This window comes from Gymnoscopelus braueri, assembly GCF_963280865.1.
Source record: "Gymnoscopelus braueri genome assembly, chromosome: 8".
Lineage (NCBI taxonomy): Eukaryota > Metazoa > Chordata > Actinopteri > Myctophiformes > Myctophidae > Gymnoscopelus > Gymnoscopelus braueri.
Genome location: NC_137609.1, coordinates 35,977,507 through 36,001,728, shown reverse-complemented (window position 1 = coordinate 36,001,728; position 24,222 = coordinate 35,977,507). Strand labels below are relative to the sequence as shown.

General features: G+C 42.2%; 1 protein-coding gene across 1 annotated transcript in view; it reads left to right on the top strand.

Moving 5' to 3' along the window:
- Positions 1 to 24,222, top strand: part of LOC308091142 (glucocorticoid receptor-like) — a 116,285-nt gene that overhangs the window by 59,732 nt on the left and 32,331 nt on the right. The window contains exon 3 of the mRNA XM_080436522.1: positions 23,740 to 23,909. Coding sequence (XP_080292648.1) covers positions 23,740 to 23,909 — 170 coding nt within the window. The remainder of the gene's footprint in view (positions 1 to 23,739; positions 23,910 to 24,222) is intronic.

The following is a 24,222-nucleotide window of genomic DNA, read 5'->3' as shown; positions in this document are numbered from 1 at the left end:
TGCCAAGTCCGCTTATTATAAGTGACCAGTGGTGTAAAAAGTACTCACATTCTTTACTTAAGTAGAAGTATCAATACTGCAATGTAAAAATAGTAAAAGTTGTTTCTAAAGTGTAGTTGCTTATTTGGGCTTCCTTCCTAATGTTTAAACCAGTGGTTCTCAAACATTCCACCCCCCCCTCATGTATTTGTATCTGTCCACGGGCCCCTCCAACTGAAAATATTTTGTGCCAGGGATCCACCATACAAGACAATGTTTAAAAAAACATTCCACATGGAATTAAAAAGAAAATTCCACGATTTTGGGGGAAAATAGCAGATCTACAAGCTTTGGCTAGATCGGCTGTTTTCAAATAGCCGAGTGTGTGCGTGCGTGTGTGTGTGTGTGTGTGTGTGTGTGTGTGTGTGTGTGTGTGCGTGCGCGCACACTCACTAGTCACTTCTTTTGGGCTTGTTTTCGTAGACATGGCCGCTTGTCTCTCTCGCAAAATCTGGCAACACTGGTTGTTAGTTTTTAGTTTTTTTTCAACCACCTCATGTTTTATTGTGGCAAATGTAGGCCAAATAGAGCGATGATGTGGCTTTGTCCACTCCAACCATTCCATCCTTTATTTAGACAACATGGCGCCCTGCCAAGTATTTGTAGAAGTATTTTCATGCATGAAAGACACTGCATGTTTAATGTGCTTGTCTCTTTCATGCATGAAACATGGCAAAGCTTGTTTGACTGTGCACCAGAAAACAAATCTTGGTCGGAGACGTGAGTAAGTGACCAACAGTGGTGGAAAAAGTACTAAAATGTTTTTCTTAAGTAAAAGTATCAATACTGCAATGTAGAAATACTCTATACAAGTACAAGTCCGGAATTCAAAATGTACTTGATTAAAAGTACAAAAGTATTGGCATTAAAATGTACTTAAAGTACCCAAAGTAAAAGTACTCATTATGCAGAATATCCCATTTTAAGTTTTCAAATGTATACAAATCTTTTGAAAATAGAAGATCTACAAGCTCACAATGCGTGACGCATTGTGAGCTTGTAGATCTGCTATTTTCAAATGGCCGAAATGTATATAGGGCTGAAGTTGTGAATGTATGTTTTGTAATAATAATCAAAATCTACAAAGTAACTAGTAACTAAAGTTTTCAAATAAATGTAGTGGAGTAAAAGTACAATATTTGGATCCAAGATGTAATGGAGTAGAAGTAAAAGTATTGGAAATCGGACATACTCAAGTAAAGTACAAATACCTCAAAATAAGTACAGTACTTAAGTAAATGTACTTAGTTACTTTCCACCACTGGTGACCAAAACATATCAACGACAAGCAACACTTTTCTTTTTCCCGGCAGATGGGTTTATGCTCTTCATTTGAGCCATTTTTCATGGATTTTTAAACCTTTTCCTTTCGTATTCTGACAGTTAGTTGGTCTTGGTGTTTCTATCCCAAAGGACTACGCAAAAAAAAAATCCTCCTTTGCGTTCCAACAGTGGGATGTTTATATCCGTGTGATTTGCATGCTTATGACCCTGGTAAATATTTATGTTGCTGTGCTAAGCTGTCTTGTTGTTATGTAACGTGGCTTCTACGTGTCTCACTTTGCTCCTGGCTTAGGAGGGATGGACATAGAAATCAAGGTCACACTGACCGCCTTTTTTACGCAAAACATTGTTTGGCAAAAAGGGCATTTGTCTCCAGTTTGATTTCAATCTAAAAGACGGTTTTACCACTTATTCCCAATTGTATACTTAGTCTATTTGAAAATTACAAGCTATAGATCTGCTTTTTTTCTTTTTCTTTCTTTAAAAAACATGCGAAAATTCTTTCTATAATGCCAATCTTTTCAATTATTGAGATATATCAGCCTATATTCATGATTGTTATTGAAGTTTTCAGTTGCCTTTTTGATGCGCTGAGAGTTCTAGTTTGCAGGAGACAGTGATTCAGCATCCACATCTGAACCAGAACCACGGGTTATGGGAACCAGTCCCCACAACAACCCGGGGACTGTGGTCATTGTAGTCATTATGCGGTAATGACTACGGACTTTTGTTATTGTCACTGCATGCATGCGCTGACAGAAACACAGCACTGTGTGCATGCTAGCAGGAGGTATAGTAGATCAGTGGTCCTTTTGAATTTGTATCCTGAAAAGGAACAGTTTTGGACATATGAGGTTTCCACCCGACAGAGACGATATTCAGCACAACAACAGGGGAGAAATAGAGTTTAGCGGAAGCCGCCACACAAGCTGCGTTTTCTTAGTATGTTCATTATACCATACTGTACAGTATGTTGCTAATGAATGCTAACGCTAACGAATTCCCAATGATGATGCATTGCACCCGAGTCTCTCGCCTGCTCTCATCAATGGTCCACCCCTGTCTCCTTTGGCATAGTTCTATACAGCACCAATATTTACCTTTTGTACCAGTTCGTTGGGCATTATAACAAGTAAGACAAGCGAACGCGGGAAGCGAACGCAGCTCGAAAATATTGTGTATTTACGGACTTGTAATCCGTGTTATTTCACCGTGATGGGGAGAGCGTAGAGAGAAAGTCACGTGACTGCCTCCGCCTCGTATTGAAGTTAATGGGGGGGATATGGTTCTCCTATGCACAGAGTTTTGGAGTTCCTAGTCATCTATGCACGGAATTGCCGTTTGTCGTGTTTGGGGGGCTATCAGGTTGGTTTCATAGTAAGCTCCACTCTGAGATCTGTCAGCAGCCAATGAGAGCGTGTTTATTGCAATTTTTGGAAACATGTTTTTTTTTTGTGAAATTAAAAGTGGTCCGTGGGTTTTATAAATATAGAACCTCTGAAAAGCATTGACAAGAGCTTGCGTCTCTAAATAATAACTACAGTATATCGAATCCATTGGAACTTTTTTTTTTCAATTTCCTGGGGGGAAAAGGGACATAAGAGGTTTTGCGACCAACAGAGACGATTTGTACGGTAATCCAGGAAACCCGAGCGTCTCCCCAGCATGTCCCTTAAAGTGGCCACTTGAGATGCAATCGGTGGCCAATGACCCGTGCTCATTGCACCGCTGGCGAGTTGAAGATGATTTTATGGCCCAGTGTCTGTAACTCTCCATTGGATTCTGCCATGTATGTTGCACAATATAAAGCCCCATGGTGTGCACTGCACTAGTGCAGAGCAATATATAGGGCTTCAGGCTATTACCTCCAGGCTGTAATTTACAACCCCCCGGCCGTGGTTAATGTCCAGAGAGGCTGCTCTATTGCCGGCTCACTGGCAGCTCCCATCCATACATACGTCAGTGGGCAAACATTTGACGTGCTTTTTTTTTTTCGTTGACCCCCTGCTGACCTCCTCTTTGTGAATACAAGCTGTTTCGGTGCTTAGCTTTCTGTTGGATTTCTGTTTAATGCTGTTGGATTCTGTTAAATGCTGCTTTATACACAGTACTGACTTAGACTGTCACTAATGAAACAGCGATACATTATGTACATAATGGCCATGTTCAGACTGGCAGCCCCATCTGTGGCCTATATGCAGATTGGAGTCAGAGTGGTTTTTAGCAAAAAACTAACGTTGGCTGATCACATTAGAACCACATTCCTAAAGTGGTTTGAAATGCGATTCAAATCCGACTTCTAAAGATGTGTCTCGGTCGAGACGCTCTCAGTCACTGAAGCCCGATTCATACTTTGACGCATGGCGGTGTTGCTTGCAGAAAAAAGCAGATCTTTTCTTTTCTTTTTCTTTTTTTTATCCCACGGTTTTGTAACCCCTATTTTTCACCCAGTCCCAATGCCTAAGCTTGTAATCCTGGGGCGCTACTCTCCATCTGCCAGCCTGGGGAGAGCCCCGAACTGAGCTCATGCTTCCTTCAACGCATGAGGAGTTAGCAGGCCGCTTCTTATCACCTGACAGGGGGGAATTTCCCTGGTTGGACGTAGCGCGTGGAAGGAACACGTTATTCCAACCAGTTCCTTTCCCCTCAATCAGGCGCTCCGGCTGACCAGGGGTTCCTTGAGGGCGTTTCCAAATGGACCCCTAGAGCAGTGGTTCTAAAACTTTTCAGGCCGGGACCCCCAAAATAATATATTTGATTTGGGGACCCCCCCACCCTAACAAGCACTTGGAATTGTAGACATTACATTCAGTTTGACTCGGTTCCACAGACAACTATTTTGAAAATAGCCTAACTACAAGCTCACAATGCCTCGCAGTGCGAGGCGTTGTGAGCTTGTAGATTGGCTATTTTCACAATGTTTGCCTTTTTCTTACATAATATTTGACAATTTGTCCAATTTCGAATTAAAAAGGTCTTAAAAGTCATTAAATTGTAACTTTATGAATGTGCAGAGCCAGATACCCTGTTTAAATGTATACTCTATGTTGGTTTGTTTACTGTTGAGTGAGAAAACAATGTTGCACACATTAAGCTAATCACCTGGGGACCCCCACAAATCATTTGGGGACCCCCCTGGGGGTCCCGACCCCCCAGTTAAGGAACCACTGCCTTAGAGGTCTGTAACTCTGAGAGTGTACAAATGGGTCCATTTGGTTCCATTTTGTACACTCTCAAAAGTTATGGGGAGGTCCTATCTGGCTGCATGTTACAGATCTCACCAAATCTCACCACGTTGGAACCCTCCCACAGAAAAGGAAACGTGGGTGTCTTTATGAAACTGGGTCAAGGCGACCTACACAGAATCACAAGAGGAAACATTCCACTCTGGGCTCGAGCCGGGCCCAAGTGTTTACTCTGCTAGTCATGGATGTCTGGAGAGGCGGGAGGGCTTCCGTTTTGGAGGGGTTTCTACTTCCCCAACACGGCTGCTGCGTTTCCAAAACATGCTCGTCTAAATGCTTTACTATATGCCAGTGGTTCTCAAACTGTGGGTCCCCCAGGGGGGTCCCCAAATGTTTTCTCACTCAACGGTAAACAAACCAACATACAGGATAAGTGTATACAGGGTATCTGCACATTTCTAAAGTGACAATTTAATGACTTTTAAGATCTTTTCAATACCTCTAAAATAAATAAAAAAGACAATTGCTGCGTCAAAAGTAACCAACAAACTAAAATGGTCAAATATTGAAAATATAATTTTACATTTGTATTAGTTTGAGAACTACTACTTTAAGCCATAACTGGTTGATTCTAGCTAACTTCAGGGGGCTAAACTGTGGCTACATGAGTTGCATAATGCAGTGGGAACAGGAAGGTGTGGGGGGGGTAGAAAATAGGTTGGCTCCAGAGTGGAGAAGAGGAACTGAAACAGCCTATCCAATAATTAGCCTATAGAATTAACCTACATGTTATATTTAGGGCCACAGGTTTATTTTCTGCTGATGCCGACTGACAAGCAGCAACAGGCGTATTGCATGGCCTACTAGCTAGCTGCTAGGTCCAAAGGCTGACAACAGTCAGCGCTATAAATAGAACCCAGTCATTCTACTGTAGCACAGCGACCAGATCAAGATAAACTGTATATGAGCGCTGAGACTATAGCGACACCAGAAGATGAACTATGCGAACGGCCGCCCCACAATGCAACTTTTTGGTTTTGGGTGACTTTGCTTTTTTTTTTTTTTTACTGAGTTGAGGCACTTGTCCAACCTGTTGCCTTCTTCCCGGGCGTGCAGTGAGTGAGCAGTGAGCACACGCTCCATTATATGCAGGTCAACAACACAAATTAATCTCCACAACAGCAGCGCCTTGCACACTGCCATCACTGCATTCAGTCATGCATGTCAAACTGTCGATTTTGATTAAAGTAATAGTTCACTCGGGAAAAAAATCTTATTTTCTATCAATTACACACCTCTTGAAGCCTTGAATTCATGGATTTTTTGCCAATAATTGAATGACTGGCGGAGACTCGAAGAGTCACCATTGTACAACAAAGTATAACGCAGGGTTAAGTGGATTGAGTTTTTTTTTTCTTTAATTTCTTATATAAAAAAACTTGCTTGACATTGGAAACACTAAGTCGGTTTCTTGGTTCAAATTAAAATATCGGTTTCGATATATTTATGGTGATTTGCCCAGCCCCTAGCCCAGCCCCTAGCACACTCACTAATAGCTGCAGGTCGTGCAGTTCACACTGCGATCACCACATTCAGAGAGAAACTAAACAAAACAAAACATAGGCCATTCCTCTCTTCCCCTTCTCTCTCTCACTTCTTCCTCTCTTTCTAATCATTCCTCTCTCTCTCTCTCTCTCTCTCTCTCTCTCTCTCTCTCTCTCTCTCTCTCTCTCTCTCTCTCTCTCTCTCTCTCTCTCTCTCTCTTCCTCTAACTCTCCCTCCCTCATCTGACACAGTTATGTAATATGACTGCTTTGGTGACCCCTCCCCCCCACATACAGTCCTTTTCAGCCAATCAAGTGAGGGTGCGGACGGGGAGTATGGAAGAGGTCAGCGGAGTCATGGGATTATCCAACTCACCTACCCCTCAGATTGAGCGCGCGTACGCTACCGTGGGAGAGCGTGCACGATAGCGTGCACACGTTTTTTTGGCCGTTTTCCCAGTGTGTTTCCGCGTTTTTGGCCTCACTGTGTGCACGCATAGGCAGGCATATGCACCGTATGTGAGCGTTTTATGCTTGTGTGCACGCATGCTCTCCTCCCCGCCTGTGAATGTCTGTTACGTCATCTCTCTCTCTCTCTCTCTGTGTGTGTGTGTGTGTGTGTGTGTGTGTGTGTGTGTGTGTGTGTGTGTGTGTGTGTGTGTGTGTGTGTGTGTGTGTGTGTGTGTGTGTGTGTGTGTGTGTGTGTGTGTGTGTGTGTGTGTGTGTGTGTGTGTGTGTGTGTGTGTGTGTGTGTGTGTGTCCCGTCATTATAAAGCTAGCCTTGTTCCAGTCATCATGTGATTGCACGATGGCTCTCGCTTTTCCTACCCCCCCCCCTCCTTCTCCCCCCCCTCCCACCCCGCCTGTCTCTCACTCTTTCCCGCCGCTATATTTACATGATTGCTCTTCCAAAACACATGTGTTTGCATTAAACTGCTGGCAATCTACAAGTCTTTCACTGCACGGACAATGAAATGATATACAGTATCTCAATTGGGTTCTATACTCTACTCTACCGTGTGTCATAAACCAGGGGGTCAGTGGGTTTCAAACTTTTTCATGTCAAGGACCCCCAAATTGATATGTATTTGGCCACGGATCACCACCTGAAATTATGTTGTGCCAGCGACCCCCAGAAGCAAAGATTTGAGTTAAAAATGTTAGCTTTTTAAAAATAAAGATTGAAAGATTTGCAGACATTTTCGAGATTTTTCAAAAATAGCAGATCTACAAGCTCATAGTGCGGCACTCTGTGCCGCGCTATGAGCTTGTAAATCTGCTATTTTTGAATAGCCAAAGTATAAAATATGGATAAAGTGGTTAAAATGATTAACCGCTTCATTAACTAATTTTGCTGGGGACCCACTGGTACCCCCCCAAGGACCCCTGGGGGTCCCCCGACCCCACTTTGAGAACCAGTGCCCTAGGGGGTCCTCAGAGTTACTATACGCCAAATCTTTGTGTGATAGGATTTCTTTTTTTTACATTAACCACTTGAAACCCTAGCATCTCTATTCTGAGGAGAACGTTAGCAAAAAAATAGCAGATCTACAAGATCGGCTATTTTCGGCAAAGAGGTTTTGGAGTAGAGGGGGGAAAAGAGCAGACTAAGTACAGAGTGAAAGGTCAAGTTTACTGACAGTTGATGTAGTACTGACAGTTAAATGTCTGAAAATACACATTAAGATGAATCCAACATACACTGATGATAGTGCTGTCAAACAAGTCTATGAAGCTATCTATGAAATCTTGTATCTTGTACCATTGAAAATGAATAGTAACCTGTATATTTGTATCTTCATATCACTGGCTTCCATTGGAAATGAATGGTAGCCTGTAGCTTTGTATCTGCCAGTGTGAACACAGCATTACAGCATTACATAATGATTTAAGCGACAACTGGTGGACAGTGGACAACGTTGACAATAGGTGTCATTTAGGGCCACTGTGTGTGATGTGGTGAAAAGACAGGGTTGAGAGAACAGCAGACGTGAGACCTAGAATAAGTGAAATACACTCACTTCCTTCCTCTATTGGTTCTCTTTCTTTCACAACACACACACACACACACACACACACACACACACACACACACACACACACACACACACACACACACACACACACACACACACACACACACACACACACACACACACATTTATACATCAATGAATCCATTAACTAATTCAGTGTTCAACTCAGGGAGAGGGAGAGCAGGGAGGGGGGAAAAAATCAAATATTAAATAAGCGTGTCAAACAAAACATAAAAAGATCAAGTTATCTACTGTACTGTACATATATACATAGCATAAGACCAGCAGATACAGTATGTATGTACACAAGGTTAAGCATTCAGTGCTAACACCTTGGTAGGTCCACATAGCAGCGGGTGTATGCATGATTAGACAAAAAGAACCGCATAGGGCATAAAACAAAACACAAATAATACAATAATACAAGAGGAAAAAGAAACATATAAAATTACAGTGCAGAAGAGAAATAAAAATAATAAGAATAACTAAATCAAAGGCAACAGCAAACAGATTTAAAAGAAATAAGAGTGGCAGCATTTATGCTTTTAGGGACAGAAAGAAGACCTTTCTCAGATGGCCTGAGAGGTCATAATAGTGTATATTAGCCATGCAGCTGAATGGATAAAGCATCTGTAATGTGATGTGGTGACGTGTCTCTCATTGCCATTCATTAGCATGGTGGCAGCCTGGGGACAGGGGACCAGTGTCATTGATACACTGACACCACAGCTCACCACTGACACCTCTTCATCAGGGGCCTTAAAATAGATGCTGCTCATGGATTTAATGTGTACATCATCTCTAGCCTGTTGACACATCAAACCGATGTGTGCGTGTGTGTGTGTGTGTGTGTGTGTGTGTGTGTGTGTGTGTGTGTGTGTGTGTGTGTGTGTGTGTGTGTGTGTGTGTGTGTGTGTGTGTGTGTGTGTGTGTGTGTGTGTGTGTGTGTGTGTGTGTGTGTGTGTGTGTGTGTGTGTGTGTGTGTTACTATACTTGTGAGGACCAAATGTTCCCACAAGTATGGTAGAATATGAGAAATATGAGACACGTTTCCTGATGAGACATTTAGAGGTTAGGTTTAGAGGTTGGAAATTAGAGTTAAACATGATTTATTCTTGGTTTGCGTGGCAGAGTCATGCAATGAAAACATTGCCGATCAATAAGCTGTGAGGACAATGTTGATGTCCTCACAAGCATAGCAATTACAAACCTGTGTGTGTGTGTGTGTGCGTGTGCGCGTGCGCGTGTGCGCGCACAGACGTTAGAGGACGAGTGGATTATAGGTGAGGTGTGGGGCTGGGGGACCCACGCTCTCTGACTCTCCCAACACCTTCCCATTACCGTGTGGTAATAGAGCTGTTTAAAAGCCTGTCCATGGGGTGCTATAGGTGTGGTGGGTGGTGGTCTGGGGTGTTGGGGGTCGTGGTGGTCGTGGTGGTGGTTACACCACCTCCACCTCGCTTTGCTCCCCGCTGATTGAATTATCCCCTGACATGCTGTGTCTTATCTTAAAGCAGATAGACGCCTTGGGGGGCGGGGGTCTGGGGTGACAACGCATGTCTCCCTGCTAGTTCCACTGAAGCTTTCATTTAGCACCTTAATGTAAGCCTGCAACTATCCCTTATTTCCTTGGCCATTATTCTATCGAAGACACATGTTTAAAAAAGAAATATGTGCTGTATATCGTTGCTGTAGGGAAGGTCGATATACTTTATATATTTCAGTGAATCGATGAACCATTTAAGTCCTATTTTATACTTTGTCGCACAACAGTGTCTTGCAGGAAATTGTGACGTACAGTTTAGAGCTTTTACAGTAGATATGATAATTTCTGATTTTAAATTACGATTTTTGCATATAATAACATACCCAAAATAGGGATAGATTATTAATCGATTAATCTACAAAATTATCGATTGTCGTTAGGTTTTTTATCATCAATTACATTGAAGAGTTTGATAAACCGTTGCACCACTAATTTAATGCCTGTGTGGTCCATCATAACTCTCTCTCTCACACCCAGCCTTGATGAATTGAGTACATAGGACCACAATGGAAACAAGCCCTCAGGGTTTTTTTGGCGTTATCCTTTTAGCATTATTGTATAACTGTACCTCTGTACTTTTTGCAATTGCTTTAATAAAGTATTCAATCAATCAAACCACAAGCCAGCAGAGTGTAAAGTTATATCCTTTACTCTACTGTATATCCTCATAGGAGTCATTGATAGAGTGCCTGTTCAGTAACAGGGTTCTCCAGCTCTAATAGTGAATAGAAAATACATTTTCATTTCATTTCAAAGTCTAAAATAATGGTTATAGGCTATAGCTAGAAATCTTAAAATGACACAGATGCGTTCCCGGTCTTAGTGGATTAACCGACCAGGAGTGAGAACTCATACAGGATTCACGTGAAATTCAAAGTGATTGAAACAAAGAAATGAGGAAACAAGGTTACTGGTTCACCTCCTGCTCTATATCGGAGTGTCTCTGAGCAAGACACTTAGCCCCTGCTTTGTGTTGTGTGAAGTGCGGTGCAGCCAGTGTAGTGTCGTGTGGTGTGGTGCTGTGTTGTGATTTGTTGTGGTCGCACCATCCATGGTTCCCAGAATCCATGGTTCCCAGATTCAGTACAACCTACCTCTGAACAAGGGCCCGGATGAGGTTCTGAGAACCTTATCTGGAAACCAGCCGATCCGTGTTATGCACCGCTGTGCGACTAATAACAAATCGAGCAGACAGTAACTACGACCACAATCCCTATAATCTCTCAAGAACAGATTCTGCACTGCGTGAGAATCTGTCGTGAAGGCTCGTCGTAACATGTACACACTGGGCTACAAGTGGGCGTGCCTTCAGATCAGGAAGCAGGCCGCGCTTTACCCAATCAAATGTAGTGGGCGGGATTCACATGTCCGTCGATCTTTCCCCCTCGAAACAAACCGAAACTAATTTAACAATAGCGTCCGCGGAGCAGACAAAACCACGGAAATATATTCACATTTTAACTTACTCTTTCATCATAGAAACAAGTGGGCTTATAACCAAAACGATCCATGTTCTCTGGGAGAAGTGGTGTTAGTGTTCCGTGTAGAAATATTGTTAGTGGGAATGAAAACACAAGCGCACCAACCGGAAGTGACGCGGCATAGGCATACACAAACACCGGTCTCCTTGCGCTCTGGCTCTACGTTTTCTTCCCCCCAGAGCCAACAGACATAGAACAAACAGCAGAGGGCGCTGTTTTTCATTTTCAGTTGGCGATGGGTTCCCAGATTGCAATCCCTATAATGCTGCGTTCACACGGGCAGATACGAAGATACAAAAATACACTGCATATTTGGCGCTTTGTATCTGTGTTGATCAACAGGATCGTTGACGTCATCAAACGCTGCGTCGTCGGAGCTTTGTATCTGGAAGTTGAACCCAGCTCAACTTGAATGTGTAGCCTTGTATCTTTGTATCTTTTGTAGCAGCTACAAACGTCGGATGTTGCTTTCAGGGTTCCCACGGTCATGAAATTTCTTGAAATATTTCGGGAAATACCTTGAAATTATAAAAAATCATTGTTAAAAATGTGTGGGAACCCTGTGCTTTGTATCTTCATGTCACTGGCTTCCATTGAAAATGAATGGTAGCACGTATCTCTGTATCCGCCCGTGTGAACGCAGCATTAACCTAACCTCTAAATGTCTGACCCTATCCCTAAGCCCAACTCCAATCTTCTCCTAATTCTAAGCCCTAATTCTAAATAGCTTTATGTAATAAAACAACCATTTCTCTTCTGAGGACCAGGAAAAACACACACACACACACACACACACACACACACACACACACACACACACACACACACACACACACACACACACACACACACACACACACACACACACACACACACACACACACACACACACGCAATTAGACTGAGAATCCAGTGTGGGCGGAGAAAGCGCAGTGAACTGTAGCATGAATCGGGAGCTCTTTTCATGCTGTTTATCCATGCGCGTCGTGGAAGTGCGTTTTCTCACAACGTTTGCAAGTGTCTCCATGCATCCACATCCCGTTGCTGTCGGGCGTAAACCTTGTATCTCCATTATTTCGACTTTTCATGTTTTGTTTTAGTTTTGTTTTTCATAAACGGACGCCCTAATTCGTCACACAGTACTATGGTGTCACACCAATGCAGCAAAAATAGCCGATCTACAAGCTCACAACGCATTGTGAGCTTGTAGATGTGCTACTTTCTTTTGCTATTTTGGATTTATTAATGTTTTTCAGTGAAAGTGAAAGTGGTTCAGTGTGTCTGTGGGTTTTATAAATATTGAACTAATGAGAGAGAAGTGGATCCATTTGAACGCTGATTATTTTTTCCATCATTTCCTGAAAAGTAACGGACATACGAGGGTTCCACCCGACAGCAACCATCTGTACTGTGATAATGCAGTGAATTAATTGTGTTTTGCAGGTTAATTTTGTTTGTTTGGGTTTTTTTATTTGCCTGCTAATGAGTTCTTCTCACGTCTGTCATTAACCCTCAACTGTGTTTATGTGTGTTTGTTTTTATCGGCGTGTACAATCCTCTCTGTGTGTGTGTGTGTGTGTGTGTGTGTGTGTGTGTGTGTGTGTGTGTGTGTGTGTGTGTGTGTGTGTGTGTGTGTGTGTGTGTGTGTGTGTGTGTGTGTGTTGCACTCTGATCCAGTGTGTGTGTGTGCCTGTGGGGGCGTTTCCAGTAATCACAGCACACACCGCACTGCATGGTTGAGAGACACACTGCTTTGCTAAGCAGATGGAGGGAGAGAGAGAGAGAGAGACAGAGATACAGAGAGAGAGAGAGAGAGAGACACACACAGAGAGACAGAGAGAGCGAGAGAGAGAGACAGAGAGAGAGAGACATACACACCGAGAGACAGAGAGAGAGACTTGTGTAATCCAAACACCACCCTTCGGGCGATTTACAATGTCAGGTTTTGCATCTTGTAAATCTATTATTGTACGTATGAAAATCCAGCTGCAGAGAGACTATACATTGTGTACAGTATCCTGCTGCACACAATAATGTAGGATGACTCATCATGCATCTGTTTGTTGTGTATTGGAGTGTGTGGCCCCTTCTTTTGAAGGCTCATTGTTTTGGTATTATTTTGTAAACCCGTCGTGCATTGATCCACACCAGGGGCGGACTGGGACCAAAATTCAGCCCTGGCATTTTGGCCCGAAACGGCCCACCACCCCCCGGACTGTTTTGTCAGACGCGTTTCACTGTTTTAACCCAGCAACCCTATGTAAATTACGTCACTGCTGAAAAGCATCCCAGCCCAAACATTAACGTAACTAATAATTGGGCCGCGCGACCCGGAAAAGACCGTAATAATCCTAAAACGGGAGCAATTTTTTTTTTCTTTGAATGTTTTCTTTTTTTTGGGTGGCCCACTGGCCCAGCGGCCCAGCGGGCATATGCCCGGTATGCCAAATGGCCAGTCCGCCCCTGATCCACACCTCCCACGTTGTGGAGACTAGATGTGAATGAGTTGTTCTTTTGTTTATGTGTATACTAACTGTATATCGTGTTTGTCGGGTTACTGTTAACTGTTACTTTTGAGGATTCAGATACAAAAATTGCAAAAGTAGCAGATCTACAAGCTTGTGGATCTGCTACTTTTGATGCTTTTGTTTGATCAAGTAGGGCGTTAATTTACGAAAAAACGCAAAAAGAGATAAGAGGTTTCTGTCCGACAACAGCGATATATATTTCATTTATAATCGACTAAATGGATTTATACTTCGTTGTACAATGGTTGGCGTGGCAAAAATGTAAGCCAATCCACAAGCTCACCACGCGTTGTGAGCTTGTGGATCGGCTATATCCCGCTATTTTATTTTCACTTTTATATTGTTCATTAATCGTAATCGAGGCTAAAGTTTGAAACGACAGTGATATTAATTTGACGTCGTGTCGCCCATGCCCTACGTGTGAGCGAGGACATAATTCAGGGCTAATCTCATGCCTATATGATGGGAAACACTGCAGACGTGTGTGTCTTACACTGTACTGTACACACTGTGTTTACGGGACGTCTCGCGCTTCCTTCCGGCAGCGTCCATGTTTTACAGGTCAAACCGCCCACGGCGCTCTCGCATATGTCGAGTTTCAGATGCGCTGCAGACTCTCCCTTCAACGCGGAGCAGAGCCTGTTTTTTTTTAAAATGCGTGCAGCAAGACTGAAAGCACATTGACATTACGCCGACGATTTAGATTTCCGCGTACGTTTTTCACAAACATTTTCAAAAACTAGCTGAAACATTGCAGCTCACAACGTGTCACGTCGTATACGTGTATCGTCTCTGTCGGGTGTGAAAAAACTGTTACTTTGCAGGATTTGAATTGAAAAACAGCAAAAGTAGCAGATCTACAAGCTCAAAACACGTCGCTTCGCGCCACGTTTACGAGCTTGTAGATCTGCTACTTTTGATGCTTTTGTGTGACGCTGTAGTTTGATCAAGTAGGGCGTTAATTTATGAAAAAAACACTCAAAGTTAGAATATGCCCGTCAGCAACGATATACAGTGTATGAAATTAGGCTTAAGTGACTTGCCTCCTCCCATTTATTTAATAACAAACTTCAGGAATATTATGTCTATATTTTTTAAGCCATTTATGTGGCTTTTCTGCCTTTATTTCGATAGTACAGTGGAAATATACAGGAAACAGGGGAGAGAGGAGAATCGAACCCGCCGGGACCCCGTCAGGCTGCATCAGATCCATCGCCCCCCCCCCCCCCCCCCCAGGAATATGATAATTCTGATAGAACTATTTATTTGATGTCAGAAACATAGTCATCATGTGGTATAAACCAGAACATAAATCTGATCATTTCATTTAGCGCTCGTCTAAATGAATCGTCAGTGGGATTAATGTAATTAATAATGACAGAAACTGGCTCATGTAACCACAAGCTGACAAGACGGATAATCGTGGCCGTCTGGCAGAAACCTCTCATCTCCATATTCTAACCTTTTGTGTTTTTACGTAAATTAACACATTGAGTGCGGTCCGGACCGTTTTTGAGAAGCCATGCGTTGTGTGCCAAAAACGGTTATGACCGTTTTTGGGGAAAAAAATAATAATAATAATAAAAAAATAATAATAATAATAATAATAATAATAATAATAATTTTCTTCTCAGCACCAGGAGATATCATTTTTCGAAGATTTAGACTCCAATCCACTTCCTGGTTAACTTATGACTTCAAAAGCCTGTATCTCGGCTCCTGTGTACTTTTTTTCTAAAATATGTATTTTTGACTATTTTCGACTATTTTCAACTGGCTGCAACTATGGAACGGATTACCTAATGTTTTAATTTTTTTCCCCCCGATTGTACGAGACCTCTATGTGTGTAATGAGGGGATCACCTTGAGGACGGTGATCACTGAAAATATTTTGTGACTACTTGAAAAAGGTTCAAAAATGGTTAAAAATCCAGGCACCGACTGTACCCTGTTTTAAAAAGACCCTGGCACTCAATGTGTTAACATCCTACTTGATCATGCTACAGCGTCGCACAAAAGCATCAAAAGTAGCAGATCTACAAGCTGGAAACACGTTGCTTCGCGCCGCGTTTCCAGCTTGTAGATCTGCTACTTTTGATGCTTTTGAATATGAGTCCTTGAACACACAAGGTTTCCACCCGACTTTAATGGGGTTTTTCGTGGCCAACTAGTCTGTGATAGTTCTCCATTGCACGGTCAAATGTGTAAAAATCTGTTCACATCGTCGCTTTTTAACAGTTACCACATCTACAACACTGGCACAACGTGTCTACAAGCCATGCTTGCAGATCGGCCATTTTCGAAAGGATTTTGACACATTTTGACAACTTTTGGTGGAAAAAAATCTGCATAATGAGTACTTTTACTACTTTATGTATTATTTTGATGCCAATACTTTTTGTGCTTTTACTTTTTACAGGCCTAAGAGTATTTCTACATTGTGGTATTGCTCCTTTTACGAATGGCTGCCGTGTTAACACATACAGTGCCAAGATCGCGTCCACACGTTCTTTCAAATCCATCGCTTGAGTGCCAGGATTCCTAAGAACGAGTTGACACGTTCTTTTGAATTTTCATTGTTTAATCTGTGATCGCACGGCTGTGTTTATTTCTCATCAACACTTTCGTTTTCCACTTACAGTACGTCACACTCACCCGGAGCCGGATGTAAAAAAAAAAATTCATTTCCGGGTCACGTTGTTTTTCTCCGGTGATTTTTGGCCAGAATAAGGAAAAACACGGTTTTTCACACGGTATAAAAGGCAAACGGACAGCTCAACTTCTATTTTCTTTGGTCCGGGTGACTAACAGTCATCGTCGTAGTGTATCACGTCGTTTTCAGGCCGATCAGCGGGCCGGGAATTGTCGAAAACGTCACATCCTTTGAATGACCGGATATGACGTGGGCCTGTTTGGGAGGGGGTGAGCGAGGTGATCAATGTTTGGATGTGCTGCTCTCTACTGGTGGAACAATCGTAGGTGCTTGACAACACAATCAGAGAATGTATTTGAATGAAAAATTACAAAACAAAAAAATTAAAAAACACGCAAATTGCTGGCACAGGGGAGAGTACATTATGAATAAACTCTGGCAGTCAATGTGTTAAGTGGTCAGATGGGTGGGCGGCGAATGCTTTCTATATTTTCAAGTGGGCCCTGAACCAGAAAACCACAGTTTTACACTGAATGAACTGGACATGTGCCAACCCTCTCCTCTCCTCTCCTCTCCTCTCCCCTCCCCTCCCCTCCCCTCCCCTCCCCTCCCCTCTCCTCTCCTCTCCTCTCCTCTCCTCTCCTCTCCTCTCCTCTCCTCTCCCCTCCCCTCCCCTCCCCTCCCCTCCCCTCCCCTCTCCTCTCCTCTCCTCTCCTCTCCTCTCCTCTCCTCTCCTCTCCTCTCCTCCATCTGACCAGTCATAAACGAGGGGTCATGTTCCTCGTGACCATGAGGGACACAGGAACTCTGTATTGAGGTCATATCTGCTTGTTCGGGGGGCCCTCGGGGGCCACGTGACTCACGCTATAGCCGGCTTCATGTAAATTCCTTTCTAGCATTCAGGACAGCTGGGCTATTACGGCCCAAGATTGTTTTCATCTACAGTACTGCATATCGTTGGCAGAAAACTCTTATCTCCAGATATAAACATTTTGTGTTTTTCGCCCTACTTGATCACACTACAGCGTCACACAAAAGCATCAAAAGCAGCAGATCTACAAGCTCAAAACGCGTCGCTTCACTACTTTTGCAATTTTAGAAAAGTCACAGTTTTGGACGTATGAGGTTTCCACCCGACAGAGATGATATTTAATATTGCGTCAACCTATGTTCATATAATTGGTCCTCACTAATGCTCATTATAATCTGGTACCATTTCTGTCGATCTGTGTCTCAGAGGAGGGCTGTGGACAGTTCAGAAACCCGCCTACCAGTGACATCATCCATGGGGAATCCTATAGGGAAGCTATAGTAGAAACGGCAGGCTTTCTATTCCTGGGAAAGTTAGCATGCTGTAATGAACGCCAAGTTAATACATTTTAAATAATTGAAAAACCTCCCTATAACGATAATGTTTCTGAACTGCTGTTGGAAAAAACGGTACCATATCATCACCAGCATTATTGAGGACCAATTGTATGAAGATACTGTAGGTTGAAAATGGGTGAAGTCGTCCTTTAATGAAACATTTTAATATGTTTCATTATGTGTCTTTTAATTACAGACTTTTTTTTTGTTGTTATTTTGCTATGTACCCCAATTTAGTCATTATGCCAATTATTCCCTCCCACACACATGTTCTGTGTGTTGTCATTGCTGTTACATGTATATCCTACTGACTCACCTACCAGTGAGGAGCCACCACTGGGAGGAGGATGAACTCCTTCCCGCCCAACACTCCCTGCTGACCGGTGCCTCCCCAGCACCATAGGAGTGTGTGCATTAACAATTATCACCCTCTCCGCCGCCCGGCTTCCCTCCCCCGAAACACGGGCCAATTCCGTTGGTATAGATATCTACGGACTTTTTGTTTATTTTCCCATGCATTGTTGAAACACAGAGATTTATATGTTTTCATAAATGTCAGCGTTAAGATATATAGCCGTTGCAGTGACCCGGCTCGTGAGTCATCATGATATAAATGAGAAACGCAGGTTTGTTTTTTTAAACTGTAAAAGGCGTTCATGTGTGTTACTTAACCCATTAAGACCTGAGATACGATTCTACAAAATGTCTTCTAAATCCTAAAAGAAATCTGAAAAAACTCATGTTGCTTTATCAGTGGTTCTCAGACTATTTCATGCCAAGGACCTTATATGTATTTGACTGCGGATATTTTGTAATAGGGACCCCCAGAAGCAAAGATTTGAGTCAAAATGTTTCCCTTTAAAAATATATATATATTCAAATATTTGCACAAAATGTTCGAGATTTTTCAAAAAATAGCAGATCTACAAGTTCATAGCGCGGCACCGAGTGCCGCGCTATGAACTTGTTTTGAATAGCCAAAGTATAAAATAACGGTTAAAGTGGTTACACAGATGCGTTCCCGGTCTTAATGGGTTAACATACAATAACAAAAGCCTCCTGAACGCCTGGAGGTGTGTCAATCATTGTTATGAGTATCAGCAGCAGATGTTTGAGTGGTTGGGGTGGTGCATGTACAGTATAAGGTGTTGTATAATGCCAAACATCAACTATAGTATACCTATAGTATCCTCAGAATTACTACAGGTGGGCCGCCAAATGACGTTAAAAAAAACACACAAAAAAAAAACATGAACTTCTTGAACCCTATAGCATCTCTATTCTGGGTGGAACAATAGCTGAAAATAGCCGATCCACAAGCTCACAACTCTGTGACGCATTGTGAGCTTATAGATCGGCTATTTTCGGTGAAGAGGGGAAAAGAGCAGACCAAGTACATAGCCAGCTTGACAAAGATATACTAAGTATTGGGGGTTTAAGTGGTTAAATGTCTGAAAATACACATTAACATGAATCCAGTATATTAATAGAAAAGATGTGTACACAAAAACAAACAAAAATATGGAGCTACCTATGAAATCTATGAAAAAAGTTTTGATTTGCAACATAATTGTACTACAATATGTAGGGGGTCTCTGCTTCACTCTCTCTCAGCTAAGGGGGTCCTTGAGTTGAAGAGCCCTGAACTAAACTTGAACTAAACTAGAGCACAGACTGCAACCGTTTTTATTTTATTCATAAAACTGGGAACATTTCAGAAAGTTTTTGAATTTTTCTGCCTATAATGACAGGCCCAGAATAGGGACACCAGGGTTAAAGTGGTTAAATGCCCCCTGGGAAACTGACCAGGTGCTGCACAACACCACACACACACACACACACACACACACACACACACACACACACACACACACACACACACACACACACACACACACACACACACACACACACACACACACACACACACACACACACACACACACACACACACACACACACACACACACACACACCCACACAGTACACACACTCAATACCCTGCGCGGTAAAGCTTAGCCTGCAAAGCGTTAGCCAAACAAACTTCGCTCTGCTGCAGGTCAACAGAAAGCCCAGCGGCCATTAGTGGTGTGATGCCATCTGCTAACAGCCCCAGAATGAATGCAAATAATAGACCCATGATATAGGCCTTCACTTTAACCCACTAAGACCGGGAACGCATCTCTGTCATTTTAAGATTTCCTAAGTGCCGAGTGCAGCGCTATGAGCTTGTAGATCTGCAATTTTTTGAAAAATCGTGAAAAATGAGTGCACATTTTGAATATAATACATTTTTAACTCAAATCCTTGATTCTGGGGGGTCCCTGGAACAACATGTTTTGAGAGGGGGGTCCACGGCCAAATACATATCATTTTGGGTGATCCTTGACATGAAAAAGGTTTTAAGCACCACTGATATATAGCAACATACGTTTTTTTCAAAAAACTGTTAAGAGATTTAGAAGACATTTGTAGAATCCCCAGAAGCAAAGATTTGAGTTACAAATGTTCGCTTTAAAAAAAAATATATATATTCAAAGATTTTCACGAATTTTCACGATTAAAAAGAAAATAGCAGATCTACAAGCTCATAGCGCGACCACGCTATGAGCTTGTAGATCTGCTATTTTTTGAATAGCCAAAGAAATCTTAAAATGACACACGGATGCGTTCCCGGTCTTAATGGGTTAAAGACATGGGATAGTAGGTCAACTCCCCCTTACATAAGGGCCCACATAAGCCTAGGCGCATTGTGTTGCCAAAGCAAACTAGGGTGGAAAGATTTAAGCCTTTCTAATGCTGTGAAATACTCCTTATGGATTATGCAAGCATTACACACACAGCCAGGCCTGTCTGTTTGGCAGATGAGTGTGAATGCCGCTCATGGTCTCCATAGGCTCTTGAAACACAGCGTAACCGTCATGTTGTAGTGTGAGTGGAGCAGTGGTTCTCAAAGCTGTTCAGGTCAAGGACCCCCAAATTTACGTTGATGTGTTTGGCCGCAGACCCCCGTCTGAAAGCATTATGTTGCCAGATTTGTGTTGTCGAAATGTATTTTGAACGGTGGTGGAAAAAGTACTCAAATGTTTTACTTAAGTAAAAGTATCAATACTGCAATGTAGAAACGCAAAAGTCCGGAATTAAATGTACTTGAGTAAAAGTATAAAAGTATTGGCATCAAAATGTACCAAAAGTAAAAGTACTCATTATGCAGAATGTCCCATTTCAAGTTTTCAAATGTATAAAAATCTTTTGAAAATAGCAGATCTATAAGCTATATCAATCGGCTATTTTCAAATGGCCGAAATGTATATAGGGTTGAAGTGGTTAATGTATGTTTTTTATTAATAATCAAAATCTACAAAGTAACTAGTTACTCAAGTTTTCAAATAATTGTAGTGGAGTAAAAGTATAATATTTGCCTCTGAGATGAAGTGGAGTAGAAGTAAAAGTATTGGAAATTGGAAATACTCAAGTAAAGTACAAATACCTCAAAACTGTACTTAAGTACAGTACTTGAGTACATGTACTTAGTTACTTTACACCACAGATTTTGAACATTTTAACAACACAAATCTGGCACAACATATTTAAAAGAAAAAATGTACAGTTTCTTTTTAACGATCTACAAGCTTGTGAGGTTGTAGGTTGGCTGTATTCGAATGAATGATCTCAGCAAACACTATGTCAATAGATAATATACGTTTGATCATAGACGCCGATACCGCGGGGGCCTCTGGGCTTAAGCCCCGACCCGAAATGATCAGCCCCCACATCAGTCTCAGATGTCAGGCTCAAACTTACAGTACCATTACCATTACCATTACTATAGCCATGGCACAGCTAGGTGTTAAGGCGCCGTTAACACCTAGAACAATAGCCCAGACAGAGAAAATTACTTTTTTTTCTCTGTTTCGGCTTGGGGGGCGGGGCTAGTGCGGTTCGAGTTGATCCCCCACGGCCGCGCACATAAATGGGCGCGCCTGCGTTTTGATTAATCAAATGATATCTTTAACGCCCCAAATCCAAACCTGATCCACTCAAATAGGAATTAAAAGTTTTGAGCTTTGGGAGTCAGTGGTGACATTGCAGTACTGTATGTCCCAGTTAAGCCTCCATACACCACGGTTAAGGCACCTTGGCCAGGCCTACTTATAGCATGCAAACAGTAACGTCTGCTGAGGATAAGCGGGCGAACCACTTCATTATTTAATATGAGATTTGGAGCTGAGCTGTTACTTTACAGTATGGAGGAAGTACAGTACAGCAGTGGTGTAAAAGTAACTAAGTACATGTACTCAAGTACTGTACTTAAGTAGACTTTGGGGGTATTTTTTACTTTACTAGAGTATTTCCAAATGTCTATACTTTTACTTCTACTCCACTACATCTCAGAGGCAAATATTGTACTTTTACTCCACTACAATTATTTGAAAACTTTAGTTACTAGTTACTTTGCAAATATAAATGATTACATTATAAAACATACATTTACCACTTCAGCCCTATTTTATACCTAGGCTGTTTGAAAATAGACGATCTACAAGCTCACATGTCAGCTTTTTTCAAACATTTTAGTACTTTTACTTTTGGTACTTTAAGTACACTTTCATACCAATACTTTTGTACTTTCACTCAAGTACATTTTGAATTCCAGACTTTTACTTGTAACAGAGTATTTCTACAATATTGCAGTATTAATACTTTTACTTAAGTAAAACATTTGAGTACTTTTTCCACCACTACAGTACAGTGCGCGTACAGTGGGCTGCAGAAGCAGTCGAATGTGAGTCTAATGTACAGTAAGAGAACAAAAGCCTGGTTGATGAATGAGCCTGTGTTGTTACAGTAAGACGCTGTATGTATGTATGTATGTATGTATGTCTGCCGGGTGTGTCTTACGTAATTAAAACATGACCCACAAAGTGCTTTTCAGAGCCCTTTCTTCCCCTCCCAGTTTGTGTTGCATTCGTGAAAAATATATATGGAGTTATATAATATATATATATATATAATATTAATATATATATAATAACCTTTCTATAATGTGAGTTAAATTAAAGCTGCACCATGTAACTGTATTATGTTTTCCAGTCTGTATGGTAGAGTATGTTAAGCAAGGGATAATTGACAGTCGCCGGTCATTATTGTGAAATAAATCCCGACAGGATGATTAGGCACCGACGCGTAGTGGAGGGATTTATTTATCAATAATGACCAGCGACTCGTCAATTATCCCGCTTATTACACGGCTACTTAATAAACAAATACATTAATTGACCCAAAAGTAACAAGTTTTTCCTGGCTTACGTTAATGAAAGTATTCCATAAGTCTTGCACTGGCCGTCTGCCCAGCGCAACACAGTCGCCTCGGAAAACAAGGAAGTGTTAATCAAATGAGATTCAATTTTCGGTTCAAAAACATTCTTGAGAGCAACGTTTAGTTGTAAATGACATTGTGTGTTTGTTTACATGGCTGTCATGTTGGATACTGCATAAAATCAAGCAGCACAGGCAGGTGCTCTGAGTCTTTGATTAGCCAGAGGTCTGTTATAGAGCTCATCGGTCATTATCAAGAAATAACACACAGCTGAATTCAGGGATTGACCAATCAGAATCAAGCATTCAACCAAGCCGTGTATTAATACAAATGAACGTATACAATTTGGGGTGGTTGTATTTGGTCTCCCTGCTCGTCTATCGAGACATTTAGATCCTGTGGTCCTACTGGTTGACAAGTGGTACTGTCTTTAGGTCAGAATTCTATTTCTCCCCAGAGCAAGCAGGCAGGCTCTATTAGCTCAGCGGTAAAAATGTTGTCACTTGCGCAGGAGACCCAGGTTCAAATCCAGGGTAGAACGTGAAAGTTACAGAGTGCAGCAGCTCTCTATCTACTTCATATACACAAAATAGCAAAAATTGACAATGACATGCTCAAAATAGGGACACCAGGTTGAAAGTCGTTAACATAAAACCTCTCTCTCTCTCTCTCTCTCTCTCTCTCTCTCTCTCTCTCTCTCTCTCTCTCTCTCTCTCTCTCTCTCTCTCTCTCTCTCTCTCTCTCTCTCTCTGCAGTTCGTCAGGCAGAGCAGGTGAAGCCGGAGGCTCGGCGGCGCCAGGCCAGACCAAGCCCGGCGGGACGACCCACAAGATCTGCCTGGTGTGTTCTGACGAGGCGTCAGGGTGCCACTACGGCGTGGTGACCTGTGGCAGCTGCAAGGTGTTCTTCAAGAGGGCCGTGGAAGGTTGGTTAGATCCTCAACCTTTTTTCATTTCAAGGAACCCCCGGTTTGATATGTATCAGGCCACTCACACCCCCCCCTTTAACCCATTAAGACCTGAGGCCGCTTCTAAACATTTTCTAAATCCTAACAGTTTTTCGGAAAAAAATGTAAAAAAGAAATTTCACGATTTTTCAAAAATAGCAGATCTACAAGCTCGTAGCGCGGCACTCGGTGCCGCGCTACGAGCTTGTATATCTGCTATTTTTGAATAGCCTAAAGAAATCTAAAAGTGACACAGATGCGTTCCAGGTATTAATGGGTTAATGTCTTGGGA